Raw genomic sequence first — 27,334 nt, forward strand, 5'->3', positions numbered from 1 at the left:
TTAATGTATTTTACCTATTTCTGTTTTTAATTGTGTAATAAATTTTTCTACCTTGTAATATCAGCGCTGCTATATACCTTTATTCATTTATTCCTTTCCATTTGGGAGCTCTGACTACTCCCTCCAGCAGCAGCTACTTGACCAAAGCAACTCCTGGTAAGCGCTCCATACCAACCTAGGTTGGTTCCGCTTTTCAGAAAGATGAACATAGCTAGCAGCAGGAGAAGCACAAACACAACTTTAAGAGCTATGTGTGCAAATGCTAGGAGCTTAGGAAATAAAATCAAAGAAATAATTGCAATAATGACAAGGGATGAACTGGATATTGTGGCTATTACAGAGACATGGTGCAATGAAAATCATGACTGGGACATAGCTATACCAGGATATACTTTATTTAGGAAGGACAGAATGGGAAAAATTGGAGGAGGGGTTGCAATATATGTGAAAAAATATATAAACACTACCTTAATATAAAGTATTGAAGAAAAAACAGGCCCTTTGGGTGACTATAGAAACAGGGGAGAAGGCGATTCTTCGTATAGGGATGATCTACAGACCACCAGGTCAGGAAGAGGAACTAGACAAGAGCCTATTGCAGGACATCAATAAAATGGCATTAAAAGGAGAGGTGATAATCATGAGAGACTTTAATCTACCCGATGTAAACTGGGAGCTGCCTGTTGCAAGTTCCACCAGAAGTAGGGACATGCTGAATTCCTTGCAAGGAGCATCCCTCCAGCAATTGGTGAGGGAGTCCACTCGTAAGGACGCAATATTAGACTTAATACTTACAAATGGTGACAGATTATCTGACATAAATGTGGGTGAAAATCTGGGATCCAGTGACCATCAAGCAGTATGGTTCAAAATAAAGACAGAGACTGACTCATCGCACACAAAAACAAAGGTGTTAGATTTTAGGAAGGCTGATTTTGTAGAGATGGGAAACTCTGTAAGGGATTCTTTGGCCAACTTGGAAGGAGTGCAGGATAAGTGGGAAAAATTAAAGTGCAATTCTAAAAGCAACAGAACTTTGTGTCAAAAGAGTTAGGAAAAACACAAGAAAAAGAAAGCCATTGTGGTTTGCAAAAGAAGTAGCAAGTATTGTGAAAGCAAAAAAGTTGGCCTTTAAGACATTTAAGCAGACGCAGAAGAATGAGGACAAAGAGGACAATCTTGTTAGACAGAAGGAGGCTAAGAAGGTAATCAGATGTGCAAAAGCACAGGCTGAAGATAAAATGGCCCAGTCAGTGGGTAAAGGGGGGGGGGGGTGGACTTATTAGGTATATAAGTGAAAGGAGAAAAACAAAAAGTGGAATAATTAGACTGAAGACAGAGAGTGGAAGTTTTCTTGAGGGGGACAATGTAATAGCAGATAATATTAATAATTATTTCTGCTCTGTATTCACTGCTGAAAGAGAGGGGAAGGGGCCACAGTTAAGTTGCAAGTATAGTCAGAAAACTGAGGGAGAGACCAGTACATTTACAGAGGAGAAAGTCCTCACAGAACTCTCAAAACTGAAAGTGGATATATCAATGGGGCCAGATGGGATACATCAAAGGATACTAAAAGAGCTTAAAGGGGAGCTGGTAAAACCCAATAACAGAATTATTCAACCAGTCACTAGCTACTGGAGCAATCCCAGAGGACTGGAAACAGCAAATGTAGTCCCACTGCACAAAAGTGGAAGCAAGGAAGAGGTAAGCAACTATCGACCAGTGAGCCTTACATCAGTAGTAGGGAAATTGATGGAAACCCTCTTAAAACAAAGAGTTGTAGAATATCTGAAAACCAGCAATTTCCAGGATCCAAAACAGCATGGGTTTACTGGGGGAAGATCATGTCAAACAAATCTTATTGACTTTTTTGACTGGGCGACTAAAGTAATAGATCAAGGTGGGGTTGTAGATGTAGCTTATCTAGACTTTAGTAAAGCTTTTGACACTGTCCCACATCGCAGACTGTTAAATAAACTTGAAAGCTTGGGATTGGATTCTAAGATAGTTGAATGGATAAGAGCGTGGTTGCAGGACAGAAAACAGAGTTGTAGTAAACGGAGTACAGTCAAAGGAGGGAAAGGTTACAAGTGGAGTACCCCAGGGATCTGTACTTGGACCGGTGCTTTTTAATATCTTTATTGGTGATATTGCAAATGGAATTGAGGGTAAAATGTGCATTTTTGCAGATGACACAAAGGTATGCAACAGGGTAGACACACCAGGAGGGGTAAAACAAATGATTGAGGATCTAGGTAGATTAGAGGAATGGTCAAGAGCATGGCAACTACAGTTTAATGCCAAAAAATGCAAAATCATGCACTTGGGTCTCAGAAATCCAAAGACTAAATATAGTATAAATGGCACTATAATGAAAACTACTGAGGGAGAGGGATCTAGGTGTGTCTATTTCAGGGGACTTAAAAGCAGGTAGGCAATGTAACAAAGCAATGAAGAAGGCAAGTCAGATGCTTGGTTGCATAGGGAGAGGTATCAGCAGTAGAAAGAAAGAAGTACTAATGCCACTGTATAGGTCATTGGTACGACCTCACCTAGAGTATTTTGTTCAGTTCTGGAGGCCATATCTCCAGAAGGATATAAATACATTAGAGACTGTACAAAGAAGGGCAACTAAAATGGTGCATGGCCTACATCACAAAACGTACCAGGAAAGACTAAAAGATCTTAATATGTATACTTTAGAGCAGAGAAGGGAAAGGGGGGACATGATAGAAACTTTCAAATATATCAAGGGTTTTAACAAGGTACAGGTGGGAGACCTTTTTCACAGGAAGAGGAGCAACAGAACACGAGGACATGCACTAAAACTAGAGGGAGGAAGATTCAGGGGAAATGTGAGGAAGAATTACTTCACAGAAAGAGTAGTAGATAAGTGGAATAGCCTACCATCAGAAGTGGTAGACGCAAATACAGTAGTACAATTTAAACATGCTTGGGATAAGAATATTGATATCCTTACAAAAAAAATGAGGATCAAATATGGTTTGAGGTAACATGTTTAAAAAAAGGGGCAGACTAGATGGGCCAAGTGGTTCTTATCTGCCTTCAAATTCTAAGAGATAAATTCAAGTGTGATAAGAAGAGATAAACATCCAGCCAATCAGCTTCTTACTGACACAGCCAACATGGCAGTTGGCAGGTGATTGGCTGGACGTTTATCTCTCCTTATCACACTCGCATTTATCTCTTGTTAAGGCTAAATACATCTGTCCCAATGTTTTCAAACATGAAACAAAGTTTGTGTACAATCTCAGATACTCAATTTCAATACCAAGCAATCATGTCCTTCCACATATATTTAGTGCCAGTTACATGTTATTTTCCCAATAGTGCCCAGTGATCGTGAAAACCCCCAAAATTATCGGTCCCTGGGACCCCTCACTTTTCTGGGTCCCAACGGAATAAAGCCTCCTCTCCCCTTCCCCAGCATGGCACATACAGAAGCCTCCTCCTCTCTTCCATATGGCATATACCCTGAGGCAAGGGCCAGCCTGAGCATTTTTTTTGTAAGCAAACAGATTTGGGCACCCCAAAACTGTAGCTGTTGGGGGGGGGGGGGGGGTAATGAATTGGCAATTTGCTCACTCACATAAAGCAAGATACACATACTAGAAAAAGGCATAATGTCGGAATAGGGACACCTGTGCTGCACCAATCAGGATTCTGCCCCTGTCCATTGTTTCTAGAACAAAATTAAAAGTAATGGCAGCAGGAACGTGAGGGAAATCCCAGCAGAGTCTATAGGCTCCTCTCCTACAGGCATCTCTGCCTGTTAAGAGTTAATTGGTGAGCTGCAGCCTTTCTGCCAGCCATGCAGTGAAGGGAGGAGGGGACAAGTGGGCCATTAACAGCCAGCACTCAGAGCCTGGTGACAGTGACACACAAGAGAGCAGCACTGCGAGGAAGGAGAGGAGGGGGGAAGTCTGCAGCCCGAGTCCTGCTAGCAATAAATCCCCATACATGACACAGCCAAGCAGCCTGCTAAATGGACCATGCACCCCTCTTACCTCTACTTCCTGCCCGGGTCTGCTCCGTCCTCACTGTCACACCTCCCTGGTTCTGGCCCCCAATGCTGGTTTCAGTTCCTCGTGCTCCGTCCTCACACCAGCCGCAGCTCTGTTCCCCTGATGAGCAACTGCTTCTGGTGTTGGTTCCAGCCATCTGTTGTTGAGGCACAGCTTACGCGGCTTCCATGCAATGCTGCCTATGACTCTGCGGTTACAGGGACCCTTTCATTTTCGCGCCCAGCAGATGTATGAAGCGGCCCTAAGTCACCCTGTGTCTTCTCCACGGTCGCATCACAACTGAGGGAAACAGATCCCTCCGCCCTGGTCACACATATTACCACGGCGTGCACACCGAAATGGCTGGGTCCCAGATGAACCAGCCATTCATAAAAAATGAGTCCCTGGTGCGAACCCTGAGTGCCAGTTACAGATGTACCCAGTAGGATTTTAGCAAAAAAAAAAAAAAAAAAAAAATATATATATATATATATATATATATATATATATATATATATATATATAGAGATATAGAGATATAGAGATATAGAGATATAGAGATATAGAGATATATATATATATATATATATATATATATATATATATATATATATATATATATATATATATATATATATATATATAGAATGAAGAAATGGGCACTCACCAAGGACTTAATCAGCAACATCAGTTTATTGTAGGTACATCCGACGTAACGTAACGTTTCGATCTAGTATAGACCGTCATCAGGAATAAGTACAGCAGGTAAGGTCAAGGAGGATGGATACCAGGTTGCCTGTGCTGAATATGAGCTTGACCTTACCTGCTGTACTTATTCCTGATGACGGTCTATACTAGATCGAAACGTTACGTTACGTCGGATGTACCAACAATAAACTGATGTTGCTGATTAAGTCCTTGGTGAGTGCCCATTTCTTCATTCTATATACCTTATGATGTTCAATCATCTGTTGGAGCACCCCCCCTTGAAGATTTAAGCGATTGAGTGTGGACTCTGCCCTTACATATATATATATATATATATATATAATTAATCCATATATTGCCATTTTGCTTATGAATCCCATATTAAATGTGTTTGCTTTACCACATTTATCCTTGATGTTTTATTTGAATTTCTATCTCCATGATGGTACAGTTACACTGCATTTCATTTAGTTTGAAAAATGATGTATGGACAACCTCAATAAAAAGAAGCTAAATTGGGGATGTACAGTTGTGCTCATAAGTTTACACACCCTAGCAGAATTTGTGATTTTTCTGGCCATTTGTCGGAGAATATGAATGATAACACTCAAACTTTTCTTTCACTCATGGTTAGTGGTTAGTTGAAGCCATTTATTGTCAAACAACTGTGTTTACTCTTTTTAAATCATAATGACAACAGAAACTAACCAAATGACCCTGATCAAAAGTTGACATACCCTGGAGATTTTGGCCCATGCACGCAAGTTGACACAAATGGGTTTGAATGGCTACTAAAGGTAACCATCCTCACCTGTGATCTGTTTGCTTGTAATCAGTGTGTGTGTGTATAAAAGGTCAGTGAGTTTCTGGTCTCCTGAAAGACCCTTGCATCTTTCATCCAGTGCTGCACTGACGTGTCTGGATTCTGAGTCATGGAGAAAGCAAAAGAATTGTCAAAGGTTTTGCAGGAAAAGGTAATTGAACTGTATAAAACAGGAAAGAGATATAAAAAGATATATAAGCAATTGAGAATGCCAATCAGCAGTGTTCAAACTCTAATGAAGTGGAAAATTAGAGCTTCTGTGGAAACCAAATCACGTTCAGGTAGACCAACAAAAATTTCAGCCACAGCTGCCATGAAAAATGTTCGAGATGCAAAGAAAAAATCCACAAATAACTTCAGCTGAAATACAGGACTCTGGAAAAAATTTGGTGTGGTTGTTTCAAGATCCACAATAAGGAGGCATTTGAAGAAAAATTGGCTGCATGATTGAGTGGCCAGAAGAAAGCTATCACTACGCAAATGCCACAAAGCATCCTGCTTACAATACTACAAACGGCACAGAGACAAGCTTCAAAACTTCTGGAACAAAGTCATTTGGAGTGATGACACCAAAATTAACTTTTTGGTCACAGTCATAAACGTTACATTTGGAGAGGAGTCAACAATGCCTATGATGAAAGGTACACCATTCCTACTGTGAAACACAGAGGTGGATCGCTGATGATTTGGGGATGTGTGAGCTACAAAGGCACTGGAAACTTGGTCAAAATCTATGGCAAGATGAATGCAGCATGTTATCAAAAAATACTGGAGGAAAATTTGCGCTCATCAGCCCGGAAGCTGCGCATGGGACGTACTTGGACAGTCCAACATGACAATGTTCCAAAACACAAGGCCAAGTCGACCTGTCATTGGCTACAGCATAATAAAGTGAAGGTTTAGTCTCAGTCTCCTGACCTTAATATCATTGAGCCATTCTGGGGTGATCTGAAATGTGCAGTTCATGCAAGACAGCCCATGAATTGACAGGAACTGGAGGCTTTTTGCCAAGATGTATGGGCAAATTTACCATCTGAGAAAATAAGGAGCCTCATCCACAACTACCACAAAAGACTTCAAGCTGTCATTGATTTTAAAGGGGCAATAAACAGTATTAAGAACTGCGGTATGTAAACTGTTGATCAGGGTCATTTGTGTAGTTTCTGTTGTTATTATGATTTATAAAGAGTAAACACAGTTGTTTGACAATAAATGGCTTCACCCAACCACTAGCCATGAGTGAAAGAAAAATTTGTGAGTTATCATTGATATTCAAATGGCCAAAAAATCACAAATTATGCTAAGGTATGTAACTTATGAGCACAACTGTAAAAAAGGTCCTATTTGCAATAGTGCTGATTATTATTATTTTTTTTTTTTATATTGAGCAATGTTTGTTTAGATATTTTAAAGAGGTGATTTTGCACTTTAAAGATATTTCAGCTTTAAAAGCATATAACTGGCCGGCCTAAACCTCAGTAAACATTTGTACATGCTGAAAAAGGGGTGGTGGTGACCCTGACCACACAGAGTGGGTCTGGGTGCAGGTGCGCCTGGCCGGAGCTGTGTTTCCCTAGCTGCTGCTCTGGGACAGGATAGTTAGTCCTGTACTGAATGAACAAGAAAAGAAAGGGGTGTTGAGCTGCGCTTGGTATAACTTTGTAAAAAGTGAGGTAATGAAACCTGTAAAGTTGGGTGAAAAAAATGAGGGATTGGTTGATCTAGTACAAAAAGATTTAATGTCTAAAATACATATAGCCAGAATACATTGATAATTCTCTAAAATCACATAAAATTCATATCTCACCAACCAAACTGGGGAAAATGTATGGCCCGGAGAGTCCCAAGAGTCCTGTATAGGGCTGAGATGTAAATCGTCCTGTATGGAGCTGCAATGATATGCCCAATTGGAGCAGTAGGGAGGGAGGACCAGATGTAAGAATAAGGAGCGGCTTAAGTTGACACGGATTGCCGACTCCCTCCGCTGGATGGACTGGAGCGGGATGGGTCCTCTACCTCTTGTTTCTTATCATTGTTATATTGTGTTATGAAAGATATTTTATATCCTTCCTTGCTGTCTGCTGCCTTGTTCTTATCTACCAGTAACGTGTTTCTGTCTAACTGTTCTATCTTAGTGCCCTGATGGTATGTGGGCTGTGAGGGCGGAAGTACCTGTGGTGCGACCTGTAAGGGCGTCCCCTCTATGCTTTAATGGCGGGGGGGGGAGGATTGCATGTCAGAGCTTGTTGTCCCTCCCTGAAAACGGAATGGAATCATTCGTCAGACTGCATTTGAGTCTACAAGCATAGGTCTACACCATTAGGTCGACTTGCATTATGTCGACCTGACTGAAGGTCGACATGGATTAGGTCGACAGGGTCATAAGGTCGACAGGTGTTAGGTCGACAGTGAAAAAGCTGACATGTTGTTTTTTTTGTTTTTTCTGTGTCGACGCTTGAAAAAAAAATGTCGGCTTTTTCACTGTCGACCTAACACCTGTCGACCTTATGACCCTGTCGACCTAATCCATGTCGACCTTCAGTCAGGTCGACATAATGCAAGTCAACCTAATGGTGTAGACCTATGCTTGTAGACTCAAATGCAGTCTGACGAATGATTCCATTCCGTTTTCAGGGAGGGACAACAAGCTCTGACATGCAATCCTCCCCCCCGCCATTAAAGCATAGAGGGGACGCCCTTACAGGTCGCACCACAGGTACTTCCGCTCTCAAAGCCCACATACCATCAGGGCAGAATGACCTGGAAACTAATAGGTTATTCCTCCAATTGAAATGCACGTTCGATAAGGTAATCTCAGTCACCATGACTACCATACTAACAAAATTGATTGCACAAGTTAGCGATCATAATCTAAGCACTTTACAATTAACAAACTATGTTTTAGTGTATATCTTATTATTGTATAATATTGTGTATGAATTTATAGTAACTTGCCTCCTACTTTAGCGCCCTATTTGTTTATAAAATAGATTGGTTGATCTAATCAAGTTGGTCACATGACCCATGTAACAGGAAATAAATAGCCAGCCATGTTTTAAACCTGTTATCCTCTGACAAAGCTGCCTGGAGCAGCGAAACCGGTCAGGACTCAGGTTTCTATCTCTTTCCAGAATACCAAACTGGTACCCCTAAAGAACCCGGAAGTGCTTATTTATGCACTTACTTACCACCCTTTGTCCAATTGGACCACCAAGTCCTAGCACAGGGCTGGGCAATTGCGGCCCTCCAGATGTTGAGGAACTACACATCCCAGGATGCTTTGCATTAGTTTTGCTATGTGGCCATGCTGAAACTGATGCAAGGCATGCTGGGATGTGTAGTTCCTCAACATCTGGAGGGCCGCAATTGCCCAGCCCTGTCCTAGCAGCAAGGTTGAGGTCGAGGACTGTATCCCGCTCCATTCCATCCAGCGGAGGGAGTCGGTTATTTGTGCCATCCTGGGCCGCTCCTTATCAACATCTTCAAGTCCTCCCCACCATCTGCTACATTGGAGACAACCATCACGCCTCACCAGGACCTGGGGGTCCCCTTGGGCCACGCACAGATCCCAGTCCGGTAATACCACCTCCACTGGTTCCATTTGGATTACAAATTCCTACAGTAAGGTAGAGGTAGAGGACCCATCCCGCTCCAGTCCATCCAGCGGAGGGAGTCGGCAATCCGTGTCAACTTAAGCCGCTCCTTATTCTTACATCTGGTCCTCCCTCCCTACTGCTCCAATTGGGCATATCATTGCAGCTCCATACAGGACGATTTACATCTCAGCCCTATACAGGACTCTTGGGACTCTCCGGGCCATACATTTTCCCCAGTTTGGTTGGTGAGATATGAATTTTATGTGATTTTAGAGAATTATCAATGTATTCTGGCTATATGTATTTTAGACATTAAATCTTTTTGTACTAGATCAACCAATCCCTCATTTTTTTCACCCAACTTTACAGGTTTCATTACCTCACTTTTTACAAAGTTATACCAAGCGCATTTGTACATGCTGCTCTGAAGCTGTAGATGTGTCACACACATATGAGCTAGGTGTGCTGAGGCAGCTTTCTGGCTCTAATAGCTAGTTGCAATGCCACATAGGCAATATAAAAAAATGCCTTTTGAACTGCTAAATGAGCATTCCTTTTTATTATTGTTCTTCTGTAACACAGCATGGGGAGACTGAGTGAACATTGCAGCAGCAACCAAGGGGCTGGTCGATTTTGGCTGAAGCCTGTCCTTGCTGTAAACTTAAGGCCCCCATACATTAGTCCGACTTGTCCTAAGGACAAGTCGGACCTGATTTCCCCCTGCAGCTCCCCGGGAGGGGGACACACGATTAGGCACTGATGTGCCAAGTTTTGCAAATGATACATCGCATGCGATGTATCATTTGCAACTCCCGGGGAGCTACAAGGTGGAGGGAGCATTGGGGCAAGGGACATCCAGGTGGCGGGTGGAGGACGCTGCGAGGTGGCTGGGGGGCGCTGCTAGTAGCCCAGAGGCAGCGGACACTGCAGGGGACACAGGTGGCAGTAACGTAGAGGCAGGCAGGGGGAGCCGGGAGCTGTCAGCGCTGGAGAAAAAAAAAGCCCATACAATGAATGGGTGGCCTGTGATTGGCTGAGCGCTCTCTCAGCCAATTGCTGACTGGCTGAGAGAGCGCTCAGCCAATCACAGTCTGCCCATTCATTGTATGGGCTTTTTTTTTTTCTCCAGCGCTGACAGCTCCCGGCTCCCCCTGCCTGCCTCTACGTTACTGCCACCTGTGTCCCCCGCAGCGTCCGCTGCCTCTGCGCTACTAGAAGCGCCCCCCCCCTGCTCCCTCCATCGGACGGAGCATTGACAGCTCCCTGCTCCGGCTCCCCCTGCCCGTCTCCCTCGCCAGCATCCGCCGCATGTGTCCCCTGCCAGGCTGCACATAAGATTTAGCAAATCTTATGTGCAGCTGGTCCGACCTCCCGACTCTGACCCGATGCGCACGGGACCGCGCATTGGGTCGGACCGGGTGTCTATACCTGCGATTTGGCCCGATTTCACTGCCCGATCCATCTGAATTGGGTGAAATCGGGACCAAATCGCATAGTGTATGGGGGCCTTTACCTTGCAGCATCCACTGCAAGCATCTATCGTACATTGCAATAGAGGGGACTGTTAAGGGAAAACCCAGCTTGGCGTAGTCTTTATTCGTTGCAACTGAATAACTTTGAAATTTGAAGTTGCCTTAACATTTGCATTTAGTGTTGCTGTAACACACCGCTTGCAAGGAAGAGATTTGTGCTGACTTGACTTTGGGAGTGAGCAAGAAGGGAAATCTGTCAGACATATTCACAGCGCACTTATTGGTAGATATATTATTCATCTATTGGGTGGAAGTGGTATCAGCTGTATGCTATGCACCCCTGTCATTATCACCATGATCTGCACTGCTATAATACATCTTCCCCTTAATAACATTCAAAAGTAGATAAACATTCCCTTTACATATGGTATTGTTGTTCTTTGTTAATCTGAAATGAAACAAATCAAATATGATCATGCATTAAGACTGCTATGTTGAGTTCTTCAACTTATAAATACATTTTACAAAACCTCTTACTGTGCGTAAATTATTCATTCTCATTAGTCTTAAAATTCCCATCTCTGCTTTGTCTTCTTTCAGTAGAGAAGCCTGCTGGTGCATTACTGAGATACAAGCTAATACTTTTGATTGATTTAAAGGAGGTTAGAAGTTGTAAGGTTTTAGTGGTGGTACTTCCATTGTGTAGGACAATATGGGACTTATACTATTTCCTTATATTGTTCTTAGGAACATCAGCATACTGTAGCTCAGCTTTGAATATAGTGCTGTGGCAAGGATATACAATCTATCCTGGACTCCCACCATCCTTTGCAAAGTTTTCTCTGCCAGCATTGCATTGGGAAAATTTACAGTATGTGCAAGTATTCATGCGGTCCACAAACACTTTCCTGAACACTTGAGTTACACATTCACTATTCATTTTTAATTTATTACATCTAGTGTCAGCTATTTTTGCTTTGACATCCCAGATACTGCCCCCTGCTTGTGAATATTCGTTGGGCAGTCTTTACAAAGAATTCCATTCACCAGATCAGTTTAATGAAGTCTTAAACAGCCTGGTGATTATTTCAGAATGCTACAAGATAGAGAATTACTGACCATCTATTTGAAGAAAACTCTGCTTACAGCATTGGAATTTGATTGGTAACACATTATCCTAGCTAGGTACTAAGGTTTGTTATTTAAAGAGTCTTAGTGTGTATGCTACAGTCAAAAATGTTTCAATCTCTAGCTCCGGTCACTGATTGTATTACCATTTTTATTAACACATTAGGCCTGATTCAGGTCTCGATGTAGAAGCAGTTTATATATCAAAGTACAGATGTACATTTATGGTGCTTTGTGCATGTACCGGCCCTGTACTCTATAGTGTATTTCTGCAAAGTTGGTCACAATGCAGCATTAGGCGGTTGATTGACCGTTATTCCATTTCAGGGAGGTTGCGGCTACTACCTCCATTTCCCGTAATTGTAGGGGACGGACGGGAACATGATCTCTCACTGTGTACAGAGATTTCCTGGCCTCTGTGTAGTAGATGCAGTGAGCGGCCCCATGGGTCATGCAGGCAGCTGATCAGTTGCCCTAGGAAGAATCGGTAATGCATGCAGGAGGTGTGTTGCATCTTGCTGCAGTACCATAGTGGAGCTAATTAACATCTGAATCAGGTGCAGTGCAACAATACTACAATATTGACCACTTTGTTTTTGACTCCTAGTATGCAAGTCTATGGTGAAAATGTAATTCAGCGCCAGTGTCATATATTATTATTTTTTTTTTTTTTTATAACTTGATATGTGTACCCAGCATTTGAAGACAACCATTTTCCTTCCTTTCCAGACTCCTAAAAGTGTGTGGCTCAGAGCTGGTGCGCCTGGAGCTAGCCTGTGGACACTTCTTAAATGAAGCATGCCTGGAAACCATAGCCGAGATGTGTCCAAATCTTCAGGAATTAAATCTCGCCTCTTGTGATAAGCTGCCTCCTCAGGCTTTCAGCCATATTTCAAAACTTTCTGGATTAAAACGCCTTGTTCTCTACCGCACAAAAATTGAGGTTAGGACTGAATTCTACTAGTTGTGTAAAAACCTTTTACTGCAAACCGTATATATTTTGTAAATAAAACATAAATGTCATAGTGGAATATAAACTTCTGAATAGTGAGGGCTTCGATGCTCAGATGCAAACCTGCACCTATATCATTGCTCTAAGCAAAAGCAACAGATCAGCAACTGTTTTTTTTCTATCGGTTCATCTTGAATCATGAGATAAAGATTGTTTTGATTGCATCTTTGAGCAATAAATAGCCCTCAGTATATGTGGACCAACTTGTTGATTGTTCAGTATATAGTGTTAGCAGTGACTGTTTAACCCTGTGCTTCCATTAAATGGCAGGCTGAAAATGGCATTCCCTGATGGTAGGCTATGCAGTCAGTTTATTGACACTCAGAATGTCAACACCAGAATGTATACATGGTCTGAATGTAATAGCCTTCAAGTTCGGTGGCCATGCAGGATGTCAACAGAACTTAGAGGTTTTTTTAAAGGGGCAGTCGGGTTCAAAGTAAAACCATGCCTTGTAAATTATTGCACGTTTTAAAAAAAAACCTCTGAGTTTGGCCAGCATCCCACACGACCGCCAAAACCAGAGGCTATTACATTTTGTCCGATAGTGTCAACATTGTCAGAATTTTGACTTGGTCAAACCACTTTGGGTTTGGCTTTAGGCTTAGGCATCAATTATGGTTAGTGATTAGGTTTAATCGGTCATTAAGTATAGAGTACAAGTGAACAAGGGATCCCATTGTCGATGTGCCGACTGTCTATTCATAGTGTTGATATTGTGAATGTTGACATTCAAAACTTTTGTATACAAGCTGTCAACATTCTAAATGTAAAAAAATATACCATACCACATGGCAGAACATAGAGGTAGATGTATGAAGCAGTGAAAACTGTGGAGTTGGTTGCCACCTCTCCACTGGTCCACTTCTTCTCTGCCCTTTTCACGGCTTCCTACATCTTCCCCATAATAGGGATACATTTACTAAGATTGCAGTTCTGTTGAAGATTAGATGTTGCCTGTAGCAACTAATCAGATTCCATTATCTCTTAGAAGGTGCTAAATAAATAAGTATAATCTGATTGGTTACTATGGGCAACATCCCATCTTAAATATAACTCCCATCTTAGTAAATTTTACCACATAGTGCTTAAACTCAATGCTATGTGCTACTTTCTCATCTGGATAAGGTTTTTCGATAAAAAAACTGAAATGTCCAGCCCCTAGAGTAGAAACAATTTGTATCATGTCCTTGCCATCTATAAAATCTATTTTATTCCTGTAAAAGAAGCAGCTCTATTATATATCCCAGTACAAATACAGCTTTTATTTACACCTTTGTAATGACTTGAGCATTGCCAGGGATGTCAGAGATTAATAGCTTCATAAGAATGTCAATACCTTGCTAAAGTGAGGCTATCCTGTATGTACTCTTATATCCCTTTTCAGACCTAACCGCAAATTACAGGGTGAAGCGGTTTCTACCCGGTAATTTGTGTAGTGTGAAAGGGTCATCCCGGGTCTTAAATCCCAGGCCACCGACCCTGCTTTTTACCAGGGTCATCAACCCAAGATTTGTGACCCAGGTTGACCCGTTCACACTACAAATAACCCGTGTATTCAGCAAATTAGCGGGTTGACTGTTTTTATTCTAGTAATTTGCTGCTATATAATATCATTTCAGCTATTTAAATATGAAATGCTTGTAAAATCGATGTGTTTTGATATGTACAGCTAGAAAATTGTATTGAGACTTAATATAGTTAGCAGTATTTAATAACTCCAATATTTTCAAAACAAATATAATGTCAAATGAAACACATTCTTGAAGTTTTAATAATATCCGAGTTTAACGCATTCAGGCTGCTTTGAGTAACCTCTCAGTGAAGACCTCTTTTGCAACGTTACCATTATAGCCATCTTCAATTAATGCTGAAGGAGAAGGAACAGCTAAGAATTTGGGGGGTTTATTTATAAAGAGTCTGGTTGAAAAACTTGTCACTTCAAATCCGGTTTCTACCTGATATATAAAAGCCTGCCTTGCTAGTAAAAGCATTGTCCTTTTAAATATCAATAAGAAAACACACCCTGAAGTGACTGAAAGAGATTACTAGCAGGCTATTCATAAATGACCACTGTCCTCTCTGGAAGCTAGGATTTTGGTGGGAGATTCATACAACAAACAGGCCAACCGTAAATTAGAAATTGATTTATTTGCATACCGAACCTATGAAGGAAACATACTCAAGATACATAGACCTAAAAACAGTGGTATACATGCCAGGCATCCATCAACATAAGTGTTTTTATACTTTTCAATGCTGAAGTCTCTTTAACCTGTGTCTACGCCACACTAATGTAATCAAGTATCATATACAGGTTGAGTATCCCTTATCCAAATATTTGTTGTATAAATTATTCCAAAAACCATAATACTTTCCAGAATACTTTTTTTTTGCTAAAAGTACTACTGGGACATCGGTAACTAGCACTATTGGGGACATAAGTAACTGGCACTAAATATGTGCAAGAAAAAATTATTGCTTGACATTCAAATTCAGTGCTTGAGATACCTTGTTTCATGCAAAAATAAAATGTATTTGTGTTTATACAACATAAATGCAAGATACATTATTGAAATATAAAAATATTCTTGAATACGAAATAATCCATTATCCAAAATGCTTCTGGTAGGTGGCTGGGGTAGGCAAAGTCTGACAGGGAAAAACAGTGGGTGACAGGGCAGCATTATGGCCCCTTAGACCTCAGCGGCCCCTGTGTGCTGTACCAATGGTAGTTTTGCCTCTGCAGGATACAATTCCTAAGATACTTATCTGGGGATACATCTACAGCTCATTAATGAACACAGACTTACCATAGCCTGTATACTCTTACCTGCCCCCATTTCACCTCTGCTGCAAGTGAACAATATACAAAAATGAAATCCAGTTTTAGTGGGCATGCACATTTCAGGAATGCATATGTTATGCAAGAAAACTTTTATAATACATCATACTCTTAAATTAGGCCTTAAGCCTGTATTAAATTGTGACATCTTAGGGCTGCCATGCAACAATGTGCACCAAAATTCAGTTTATTGGCTCCTGTACAACAGTTCAGTAATAATGCTGTTTCAAATAAATTATTTTCCAAAGTCTTTTTCCAAAAATGACCACAAAAAAATGTATTTTATTTGTGGCATTGATTTAAAGACTATCTCAGGAGAATTTATGGATTTATTCCACTCCATTACTTAAATAACATTTTATGTTTAATACAATTATTTTTCTTCTTTCAATTTGTTAAATATTTCCTCTCCATTGTATGTGACTTACAGTCTGCACTGAGCACTTTCAGTGCATGTTGGCTTTATAGAACTAGATAGACAGTCAGTGGTATCCTTGTCAGCTCATTGAATCCTGTGACACAAAGGTCAGAAACTCAGTGCTGATTCTCCTCAGCTCTATTGGCATTTCTATCATTCTTTGGATACAGATGTCAGAGATTCCATTGCCCGCTCTTATGGGATGCTCTTTGGTCTCTATGCTTATGACCTGGCCTCCCTATGTCTTTGAACTTAATCGTTCTTTCGAACAGAGATCCTTTGGGAAAACGCCTGCCAAACTTAAAGGAAAAGTTCTCCTCTAGGGAATAAGAAATCACGTCCAAAGTGACAGACATTTAGGAAGGTAATGATTTTTAGACTATAAATTAATCAATGTTTAGGCTACCTAGGGACTCATTAAATGGCTTTTGTAATGTTTGTAAGGGAAGCCTTAAGCTCCATTTTAAGTGAGGCAGGTGATGACCCGATTGACCTATTCTCTTCTTTTTTTTTTTTTCTTGTTTCTCAAATCTACTTTTGACATGATTCCAATGGCAGCAAACGGCACTGCTTAGCATTCTGAACTTCTGTCTAGAAATACAGCACCTTAACCTTGGCAGCTGTGTCTTGGTAAGTACCCTAAACTGCAGCTTGGCATTGTCGGCCATGTTGCATCCTGTTTGCAGATATCAGCAACATGACTACTGTCCTAACGCTTAGCTTATATAGTAGTTATGTAACCCTGTCATTTCCACATAAAGACAATGTTGTTAGATAAGGATTTGTCTAGCTGAATGTAGAATATTTACTTTTGTGATAATTTTTAATGTAAAACTCATTATGTATTCCACAAAGGCTAGTGTTTTACTTTAATGGACTGCTATGCAGGACAACTATTTAGGCAAGAAAGGTAACTAAAGTGAAATTACTAAAAGTTTTACTCTCGCAATAAAAGACTTTTACTGCAAATTTTGAAACAAACATTGAACTGTGACGACAATAGTAAAATATTCATAATACACTTACCTCACATATAACGGATAGTAAAAACTACTGGGGAATTTAGTTGTACACGAGTTTCTCTGAAAACCCTGTGGCATAAGAATTTCAAAATATATGGATATGAATCCCCCTTCCCGCTTTGCTAACTATGGCTTTTTTCTAACTATGGCTTTTTTCTATGTAAAAGCAGTAGTTCAGCCAATCAGAGGGGTAGATTTATGAACAAACGATCAGGGGAATATGCGCTATCCCCATGCCTAATGGCGCTGTGGGGCAGGAGGCATAGCGCAGCTACGATATTTCGTGCTGCGCGCCTGCCTCCTGCCCAATTTATGAACGGTCAGCGATGCTGACCGTTCATAAATTGGGCAGGAGGCAGAGCGCAGCACGAAATATCGTAGCTGCGCTATGCCTCCGCCGCCTGCAGCTATTGACTTCAACAGCTGCAGACGGCGATGCCCTATGCCTACAGCAGGGACAGTGCTGTCCCTGCTGCTGGCTCTGAGCTGCGCTGGGATCTCACGTGAGTAGCGAGATCCCGCGCATGCGCAGTCCAGCCGGCCGGGGAGAAGCAGACAGCGCGTCAATGTTAACTGACGCGCTGTCAGCTGGAGGGGACATCGCCGGAGGGGGGAGTTAGCGCTCCCCCGCTTCAGCAGTAAGATCTTAGTAGATCTTGTCGGTGTCCCCTCCTGCTTCGCTTCGCTACTGAGGCGAAGCAGGGAGTGTTAATAAATCTACCCCAGAGTTTTTTAAAGCATGGTTGAAAAAAGTGATAAAAAATTTTTTTTATTGGATTTTTATAAAATCGTCAAGTAAACAAATGCACAAAGTAAAAATAATACAAAGTACTGTAACTTTTTAATATAAATGACTTGACCGTTTCACCATGAATCATGGCAAGCTACACATACATCAAACTGCAAAAGGAAAGAAACAGCAATTTTGTAAAAAGTTACAATAGTTGGCAATTGCCTGATTCGCAAATATGATTAAGTGTACACATTAGGTTTACTGAATGCATTAAAAAGAAACTAGTTTTACAGCTTTGTCAGTACCTAACATTTTCTCAGCTTCAAATCAGCTGATCATGCTGCAGCAATTGGACAACTGCTACCATGATATTTTCATTAACAGCTACAATTACGGAAACAATGTGCATTTTTCACCAGTCTATTGGTGCTACTTGACACAACATCATAGTCAAACAATAGGTCATGAAACAGGGTTGCTTTTGTTTGAAATTTCACTAATGTTGGTAGTAGAGTATTTAATTGTGGATATTTTTCTTTGGCAAACTTGAGAGCTTCTTATAACTTTTCTTTTGCAGTTTTTAACCCCTTGAATGGTGGATTTTCCTGGGGCAGGACAAACTTACCAGGGCAGGTTTGTCCTGCTCAGAAATACCACAGAAGGGGCAGCCGCTGCTGTTTGTTTCGGCTGTTTGTGGACGCTTGGAGAAATTCAGGGGGGCTCGGGTGTTCGGGCGCTCAGACTTTTGTCTGTTCGGGCATTCCGGTGTTTGGACGACCAAACACCCGACCGGCCGAGCGTGGCTGCTCCTCCCAGAGTGGTGAAGTGGAGGATCGGTGAAGGAGAGGATCAGCGACAGGGGGGGTGGTGGTGCGCCAGTGGGTCAATGCCTTTGTTTACAGTGTTATTCCTGGAAATATCTCTGCAGAACCTGCTCCCGCCGTTCTGCTCAGCCCAAGAAATTTCCGGGCATACCACTGAAGGGGTTGAATCAAGTTGATTTAAGGCAGCGCAACCTGTTTTAAACAATCCTTTTATATACAATGCAATTAAACTTTTGTGTGCACCTGTTGACCACTGACGAGCATATGACATTATTTCAAATTAGATGACTAATTTTTGTACCACTGTTGCATTCTAAAATGTTAGCATGGACTTTCAAAGCAATGGATTGCATTGGTAGAAGAGCAACATATTAATGGTACGTAAAATGTGCCTTCAAAACCCTTTGTATTGTAAAACTTCACATCCCAGCATGACATGTCACCGTTTTGCTGTTAGGGCCTGCCAAAGCTATGGCTGTACTTGCTAGCACCTGGATTACTGGACAACACCTATTTCTCTGGAATGCTATGAGAATACGACAGTAGCTAGCAGTGCAATGTAATGACCCATACACATGAAGCGATGTTACAAACAATATAGCTCATTTATTTTGTTCAGTTATTGTCCAGTGTGTACGCTCATAGTTTGGTGCGTGCTCCATTAACTATGTGTTGTTCTCGAAAACCCCCCCATTATCTGGACGCGCAGCTCATTTGTACCTATTTCGCCAAGGACTGCATGTACGGGGCAGAGACCCAGTAAACTCGCTGAACGATATCATTCACTACATCATTCAGTCTGTATATATGCACTACTAGATCACTCAGTCAGTATATGTGCACTACTGTATATCATCTGCCTTGGAGTTCAAGGGAAATTGTTGCTATCATTTGTAAACAATATTGTGTATGGAGCTTTTGTCTTCAAAAGATAACTACAGATCTGACTTGTAGGCAAATTTTAATATTTTCACTGCTTTAATGTTCAAAGTGTCATCTACAGAATAGAACTAGCAACTTTGCCATCCTGATATGTAACTCCCCTATTTTAGGTAAATCTATTTCACATTAATACTCTCTCACCTTTTTGGTTGATGACCATCTTTTTATTTTGGCAGATTGAAGACTATGACCTAATAGTTGGAGTTATAGGTGCTAAGTGCAAAAAGCTACGCTCTTTAGACTTGTGGAGATGTAAAAATATTACTGAAAAAGGAATAGTGGATTTGGCTTCTGGATGTCCTCTTCTTGAAGAGCTAGACATTGGGTGGTGTCCTACACTTCATAGTGGTACTGGATGCTTTGCAAGCCTTGCACGTAAGCTTCCAGGTCTACGAAAACTCTTCCTTACAGCTAACCGCTCTGTCTGTGACTCTGATATAGAAGAACTAGCTGCAAATTGTCAACATCTTCAGTATCTAGACATTTTAGGTAAGTGCAGTTAAAAATATATGCTCATGTTCATTGGTGCTTGGCAGTATAAATGTTATTTCAGAGTAGTTTAACAGTAGATATGCAATTCATAGTTCTGAAATTCAGTTTGTAAACGTTTCCTATAGAGACTTATTGTCAGAGCAGATTGCAATATACGGCCAAGAACACATCAATCTTTTAAGTGTAAAACTTTTCCATTTGACAATGATCCTGAGATGTCTTCTTAACAGAACCTTTCGTGCTCCCTGAAGGGTAAATGCAAACATACATTTGCTGAAGACAGAGTGTAGACAGAATAGAGGTCCTAAAATAATGCCAGCTACTAAATACAATAATAAACTTACAGCTCAAATCATAAGAGCACATTCAGGGCCTGATTCAGAGCTGCATGCATTGCCGATTTGCACATGTTACATGGTGTACACACAAAGGCACTGATTCAACTTAGACTCACGGCATTAAAGATATATTATTCCTGGATGGGACAGGGAGATGTTTTTGAACGGATGCACGGAGATCGTCTGTCTTTTGTGCGAGTCATTGGAATGTTGCAATCATGTCACTGAATTGTTTGTGTGTACACAGGTGCTTAATCGCTTACTTTGGATATCTGATTATGAGTTGCACACTTTCAACTGTGCAAATTTATCTCTTAGTTTCTTTAGGTCAGTGGTTCCCAACCCTGGTCCTCAAGTACCCCCAACAGTGCACATTTTCCAGGTCTCCTCACAGAATCACAGGTGACATAATTAACCTGTGGATCTTTTAAAATGTGTCTGAATAATGAGTGCACCTGCTGGGTGACCTGGAAAACGTGCACTGTTGGGGGGACTTGAGGACCAGGGTTGGGAACTACTGCTTTAGATGCACCATCAAAACTTTCATTAGTCCTATGGCAGGTGCAGTTTCTCCATCTCCACATCCCCGTACTGTGTGAGCATTTGTGCATCATAAGACGCAGCTGGTGTCAGCCCGATCATTCCACTGTTACCTTTTTAGGAGTGCCCACAAAAATCTGCACTCCCTGTATTTAGATTAGTTCTGCTTGCCCTATGTTAATGCCATATCAATCGGGATGTATGGGCAGTACTTAAACCTTCAGCCAACTGTGTGCATAAAACACACACATGGTTTGAGGTAACATGTTTAAAAAAGGGGGCAGACTAGATGGGCCAAGTGGTTCTTATCTGCCGTCAAATTCTATGTTTCTATGACTCGGATTCAGGCCCACTAAGTACCTGCCAAAGGGCTGGTGTAAATTTCTATGGTGTGACAGATGGTGGTGTCGAAAGAACCATCAGGTGTTTCACAGACTATATGGACTGACAGCTGGCATCTCAGTCCTTGCACATTCTGCACAGAGGGGGAAGGATGGAAGATGTGTCTGCGTCTGAATCGGGCCTGCATTGTCATGTTAGTTGTATATTTTTTTTGTGAAATGTCTACTGCAAGATGGATACATTCAGGACAGCATTGATCTATATGGCAAAGGTGTTCTTCATTACTGCAGTGTAGTTTATTTATCCTAGAGATCAATGATCTCAGGTAGTGTGCATGGGTTCAGTATGATTTCCCAACATTCAAAATACAGAAAAGCATTGGCAGACAGTCAAAATGACAACATGTTTATAAAAAATATATATTTTTTTGGGGGTGGGGGGTGTCTTTGTTGACAGTTTAACATGGACACCAAAAAAGGGTACCATGTCCCCTCGCTGCACTTGCCATGCTGAGGACGCTATTATAATCTAACTCTATGCCCACATGGATCGTGAAGTAAGAACAAGTCCATTTCTAAGAAAAAAAATCTTGAAAACCTTTTGGCAACTTTTTGACATGTTGACTTTTAAAATGGTGAAATTTTGACTGCCTGCAATTTTAACGTGACTGTATTCTGAAGGTCTGCCAATGGTTGTCAGTACGTTGACTGCATCCCTTGTGCCCAGTATGCTGAATGTCGCTACCTGTACTGCAAGTATACTCTTTTTGTAAGTATTTTGTATGGACATAGATCACAGGTCTTCAACCTGTGGCCCTCCAGATGTTGTGGAACTACATGTCCCACCATGCCCTGACAGTTTTGGCATGCTCTTATAGGAAAAAATGTGGCAATGCATGTTGGAACATGTAGTTTCACAACATCTGGGGGGGCCATAGGTTGAAGACCCATGACATAGATGGTGGAAACAGGACTTGTTCACAGAAACAGTTGTACCAGATATATATTTAAAACCTTTTCAAGGAACCTGAAAAAAACGGTTTCAGATGTTTCTTATTATACCACCGATGTATATCCTAAACATGAGTGGTCACACTGTTTTTATGAGTTCAGATCACCTTGTTTGAAAAACTATAACTATTGTGTACTTTAATCTACATCTAGTATGTCAAAATATCCTATTCACTGTAGATATTTAAGCATAATGTGATTTTCAAATATAATATTGAACCCTAGCTGCAAAGATCAGTCGCACATTATATTTGTGACCTAGTCAATAAACGAACATCTTGTTTAAATGATACAGAAATACCTTTTATTAATTGATTTCATGTCTTTGTTTTGTCCTAGGTACTAGAATGGTGAGTCCTGCTGCCTTACGGAAGTTACTGGAATGCTGCAAGGAGCTTGCTCTATTGGATGTTTCCTTCTGTTCACAGATTGACAGCAGAGTAGTTCAGGAACTTTCCTCCAGATTTCCAAATGTGTCCATCAAAAAGAGTTTCACCCAATAAATACCTATGCTGCTCTGATCTTCATTTTCTAATATGTGAACTACAGACTTTGTTACATTTTGTTAACCCTAGCTCTTCCAGTCATATGCTCAATACATAAGTTTACAGAGCTAGAGTTTTTTTATGCATTTAAAATGTTTGATGCTTAAAAATCTATTCCTTTCTTGAAGTGTAATTTTAGATAATTTTATAAATCTTGTCGTCTTTGTTCTTTAAAAAGCACCTTGTTTTTATTAAAAACACCTTCTTCAAGCCCGGTGGTGGCAATGCTTAGAGAAAAAAAAGTTACTTGGTAGTGGTATTGCAATTTTATTTTGTTTTTCATATATTATCACTCTAAAGTGAAACAAATTGTTTAATACTGTATTGTAATTTGAGATGGTTTATGCTACCACATTTAACTTGAAGCATCAATACCATGAAAAAAGTGATTTTATTTATTTGAAACATTATTATCTGTGACAGGCTACAAGAAGAGCTTGACCACCATTCATTTTTTTCCCTTGGTTTGTTTCTTCAGGCTACTAGTAATGATTTATGATTCTGCTGAGCTTCTATAGCTTCGTGTGACTGCGATGGCAATCAGTCATATGGCACATGACCAGGGCCCAAGGTACTCGAAGCAGATCGTGATCCCTTACTGTCCAGTATGATTACCGCAATCTGTTAATGAAGTGCTATTACCAGTACCTAGAATCTCCCTGAATAGATCTTGGTGTCAAGCTTTCAGCTTTGTGACACCAACTCTATGGAAATCCCCCCTCAGTTCCAGAGGTCTCCACTCTGGAATCCTTTTAAAAATAGACTCAAGACTTTCCTGTTTACGCAAGCATTTCACTAATGTCACTTGTTAAGCTTGTTTTGTATGTTGTGCTGTAAAGCAAGTTTAGTACTATTAGAAGAAAGTGCTATATAAATACCATTCTTATGTAACGAGCAGAGCTGTCTCTTAGCTCTTTCTGCTGTAAGCCTTGCTACGCAGCCACTGGACCTGCTATAACACATGGGATCAGGGATTTCTACCCGGTCCCATATATTTTCACACGATTGGTGGTCCATTTTTTGGCCATTAAAAACTGCCTCTAATTTGATAGTGTGATAATGACCATCAGTCCTAAATATCCAATTTTAACGGCCAAAACTGCTTCAGAGATAACATCATCTTAGTATCTGTATGTGACTGCCCTCTAGAGAAATGTAACCACTGAAATGATTTCTATACAGCTATGCAAAATAACTATCAGATGCATGCTTAAAATCTACTTAACTTGCTACTGTATTTAAGAAAACCTAGTAAGAAGTGTTATTGTTTTAGAAAGTAATGAAATTATAATGAAGCACTTTTAACTTTTGCAGAATAAGATGGATGCTTTCACATTTTCATGTATACACTGCTGATAAAGCCCCTTGTTTCACTTCAGATATTGTTTTAGGCATAAAAACCACAAAAATCTGGATACAAATTTGTGTGGATGTTTTCTTTTTCATTATATATTCATACGTGTGTTGATAAACTGTTTTATATAGAAATACATACAGTAAAGTTTAGAAAAGGCAAGTATTTAATCAGTCTCCATCAGTACCTATGTATCAATAAAAATATTAGTGGCCATATATGGGATAATTTAGACCATTCTGGAACAGTAGATATGCCCAACATAAATCAGTGTAACTTTACATTATGCAGTTTACACCATGTCTGATTTTAGGCCACAAGCAAAGGTGGTATCTTGCAAAGATGAATGTTTTTACCTAGTGTGTTGGTTCATAATTTTACATAAGTTGCAAATATAATGTACCATGGTATTTAAGCAATAGAATTATTAAATCTATATTTGAAATACTTAAAGATGATCAGATTAGCTTTTGCAATGATCTTGTTCTTTGAAGACTAACACAAATATTTAGTTCCACAAGACTCCGATAACATTATTTGCTTCAATATGCATAATAGAAGGCCAAATCATTTATATTTAAAATGAAAATAATAATTTACTAAGTCATGTTTGAAAATAAAGGTCATTTCAACATTCTATTACTGTCCTTTATTACATACAGTTAAGTGCATAAGGGGCAAAATGGCAACACATTTAGTAGGAAAAAGGAGGAGTTCTCATGAACCCAAGGGTGAAGTGCAGATGTACTTCTCAGTGTTTTGAACATTTTTGCAGAAGTTTATTCTTTTAAGTTGCAGTAGAATTTTGACAATTGTTGTGAACATAGTTGTGCATGGGGCATTGACATAGATGCATATAAAATGTCTGGCTGTGATGATTTTCAAACTGGTTAACGACAGTCTACCTGATCATTCTTTCAAAATCAGTATTGCTGAATATTGTACACAATTCATACCTTGACTTATTGTGAACCACAGCCTCCCTATATTGATTTGTAGATAAACTCCATTAAAGTTAGTTTAAACAATTAAATGACTCACACCAGTAATTCCATTGATGTACTTTTTATCAGTGGCGTGCGGTGAGGTTAGGAGCTGGTGAGGCACATGTCTCTGCTACAGGAGAAATCATTTGATGGTCGCTGACCATCGACTGATTTTCTCCTAGCTTCGCAAATAAAAGTCAGTCTGAACTGACTTTTATTTGCATGTGCCAGCCTGAAGACAGGGCGGGCGGCGGACATCTTGTGACATCCGCCACCCGCTCCTGGCAGGCATCGGCCTGCCTGTGTAGTCATGGAAATGCCTAGCATTTTCATGGGGATGCCCATGAAAGTGCTGGGCCTTCCTATTGGCGATCCTGTCCGCCCTCAGCCCGCCCTAATGTATAAGAATGGCTCGGCAACTAAACTCCAGGATGGGGCCGAACTCGCTATATAGCGAGTAAATTAGAATCTCACCCCCTGTGAGCACAAATCCTATATCTTTACCCCAAACTGTGGGCAAGGATATGCAAATTGGAAGAATTCCGAAAATTACATGTTTGCAAGCAGGACAGTACCTCCAGCTCCTAACTTTACTGCCTGCACTGCTGCTGCACTCCTCTCCCTCTCCAGGGACTATTTGCCACAGCAATGCCCATGTAGGTCAAGCCCCAGCTAACTGTCAGGCTGGCCCCGTGTACACATTCCCGGCAGCGCTCACCTGTCCTGGGGTCCTGGCTTTGGTTGGGGGAAGTCCAGGAGAGCAGTTGGGCGGCCTGTGGTGGTGAGTGCAGACTGCTGAGTGCCGAGCAGCCCATGTAGACCGAGCCGCAGCAGGACAGTGAGCCGCAGCTCTTCCCTGGGAGCCCCGTCGTCCTGCCCGATCCTCCAGACGCCAAGCCCCAGGTGCGGTCGCGATTGCGCCCTTCACCCCCTCCTCTACTTGTATTCATGCCGTGTAGCCTCTCCGTCCCCTCCTGTGCCTTGTAGACCGAGCCACAGCAGGACAGTGAGCCGCAGCTCTTCCCCGGGAGCCCCGCCGTCCAGCCCGATCCTCCAGACGCCGAGCCCCAGGTCAGCTAGCGATTGCGCCCTTCACCCCCTCCTCTACTTGTATTTGTGCCGCGTAGCCTGTCCGTCCCCTCCTGTGCCTTGGTGACAGTCAGGAACATGCTTTCTGCTTATATGAAAGCACGTCCCTGTAACACTGAGGTGGCACCACTGTGCCCAATCACATTTGCCTCAGTGACAGGGGTGTGCTTTCATATAGGCAGAAATCACGTCCCTGTCACCGAGGCACTGCTATAGGTGCCGCCTATGCACCTTTTTTTAATGGGCTTTTGCAGCCCGGCGCTCGGCTCCGCCCACCTCCTGCCCCCTGTATCTGCTACTTTACGTAAGACAGCAGGAGGCACCGCTCTTGGTGCCTCCTAAACCAAATGAAAAAGAAAATGTAGTCATAATAAATAGAATGATATAAAGCATATATGTATGACACAAACTATGTGTCATAAGTATTTTTTTATTATATTAATCATTGATGACAGGGGAGGCACTGCCTCCCCTGCCTCCCCTGACTGCACGTCCCTGCTTTTTATTTAAACTCACTTTATAAATTTAATAAATTGGCATTTCTGGTTTGATTCCCACCAGCTGGCTGATTTCTGGATTATAATTTGTCCATGTTTTTATGGGTGTTTTGATTTCCCTCCGCAATCCAAAAACATGGTTGGTTAGTTGACTTCTCTGTAAATTCTCCATACTTTTTGTGCCTGTGGTAAGGGAATAAGATTGTACGCTCCAGTAAGGCAGGGACTGGTGGTAAAAATCTGATTTTGCAGCACCATGTGATGTTTTTTCACAATATAAATAAAAGATAATGGTAAAAAAAATACATAATTTAACAACTTTGCATGTAATAAAATGTGTTATTATATCTGTAAATGTCAGCTTCTGTTTCTTTTAGTTGTACCTCACAGCTATTTGGACATGGGGAATATACACAGGGATAGTGAGATGTTGCTGTTTGAGTAAGCATTGTATAAAATCATAATCTATAGTCAAACAAAGGTCATGGAAGGGAGAATAGGGTCAGAGGAGGGGAAGGCAAGACAGACTGGAAACCATTACAGATGCTCATGAAACTTCCTTTGTGTTGCATTGGCTTAATTCTTAGGGCAGT

General features: G+C 41.1%; 1 protein-coding gene across 2 annotated transcripts in view; it reads left to right on the plus strand.

Moving 5' to 3' along the window:
- The window catches only part of FBXL4 (F-box and leucine rich repeat protein 4), a 48,357-nt gene extending 21,313 nt beyond the window's left edge, over window positions 1-27,044 (plus strand). For both annotated transcript variants that reach the window (XM_083177003.1, XM_083177004.1), the window contains exons 5-8: window positions 12,482-12,695; window positions 16,586-16,657; window positions 19,725-20,037; window positions 22,610-27,044. In XM_083177003.1, coding sequence (XP_083033129.1) covers window positions 12,482-12,695; window positions 16,586-16,657; window positions 19,725-20,037; window positions 22,610-22,773 — 763 coding nt within the window. In that variant the 3' untranslated portion in view covers window positions 22,774-27,044. The remainder of the gene's footprint in view (window positions 1-12,481; window positions 12,696-16,585; window positions 16,658-19,724; window positions 20,038-22,609) is intronic.
- The last annotated feature ends 290 nt before the right edge of the window (window positions 27,045-27,334 follow it).

The sequence above is a fragment of the Crinia signifera genome, chromosome 3 (assembly GCF_055691185.1).
Source record: "Crinia signifera chromosome 3, ASM5569118v1, whole genome shotgun sequence".
Classification (NCBI taxonomy): domain Eukaryota; kingdom Metazoa; phylum Chordata; class Amphibia; order Anura; family Myobatrachidae; genus Crinia; species Crinia signifera.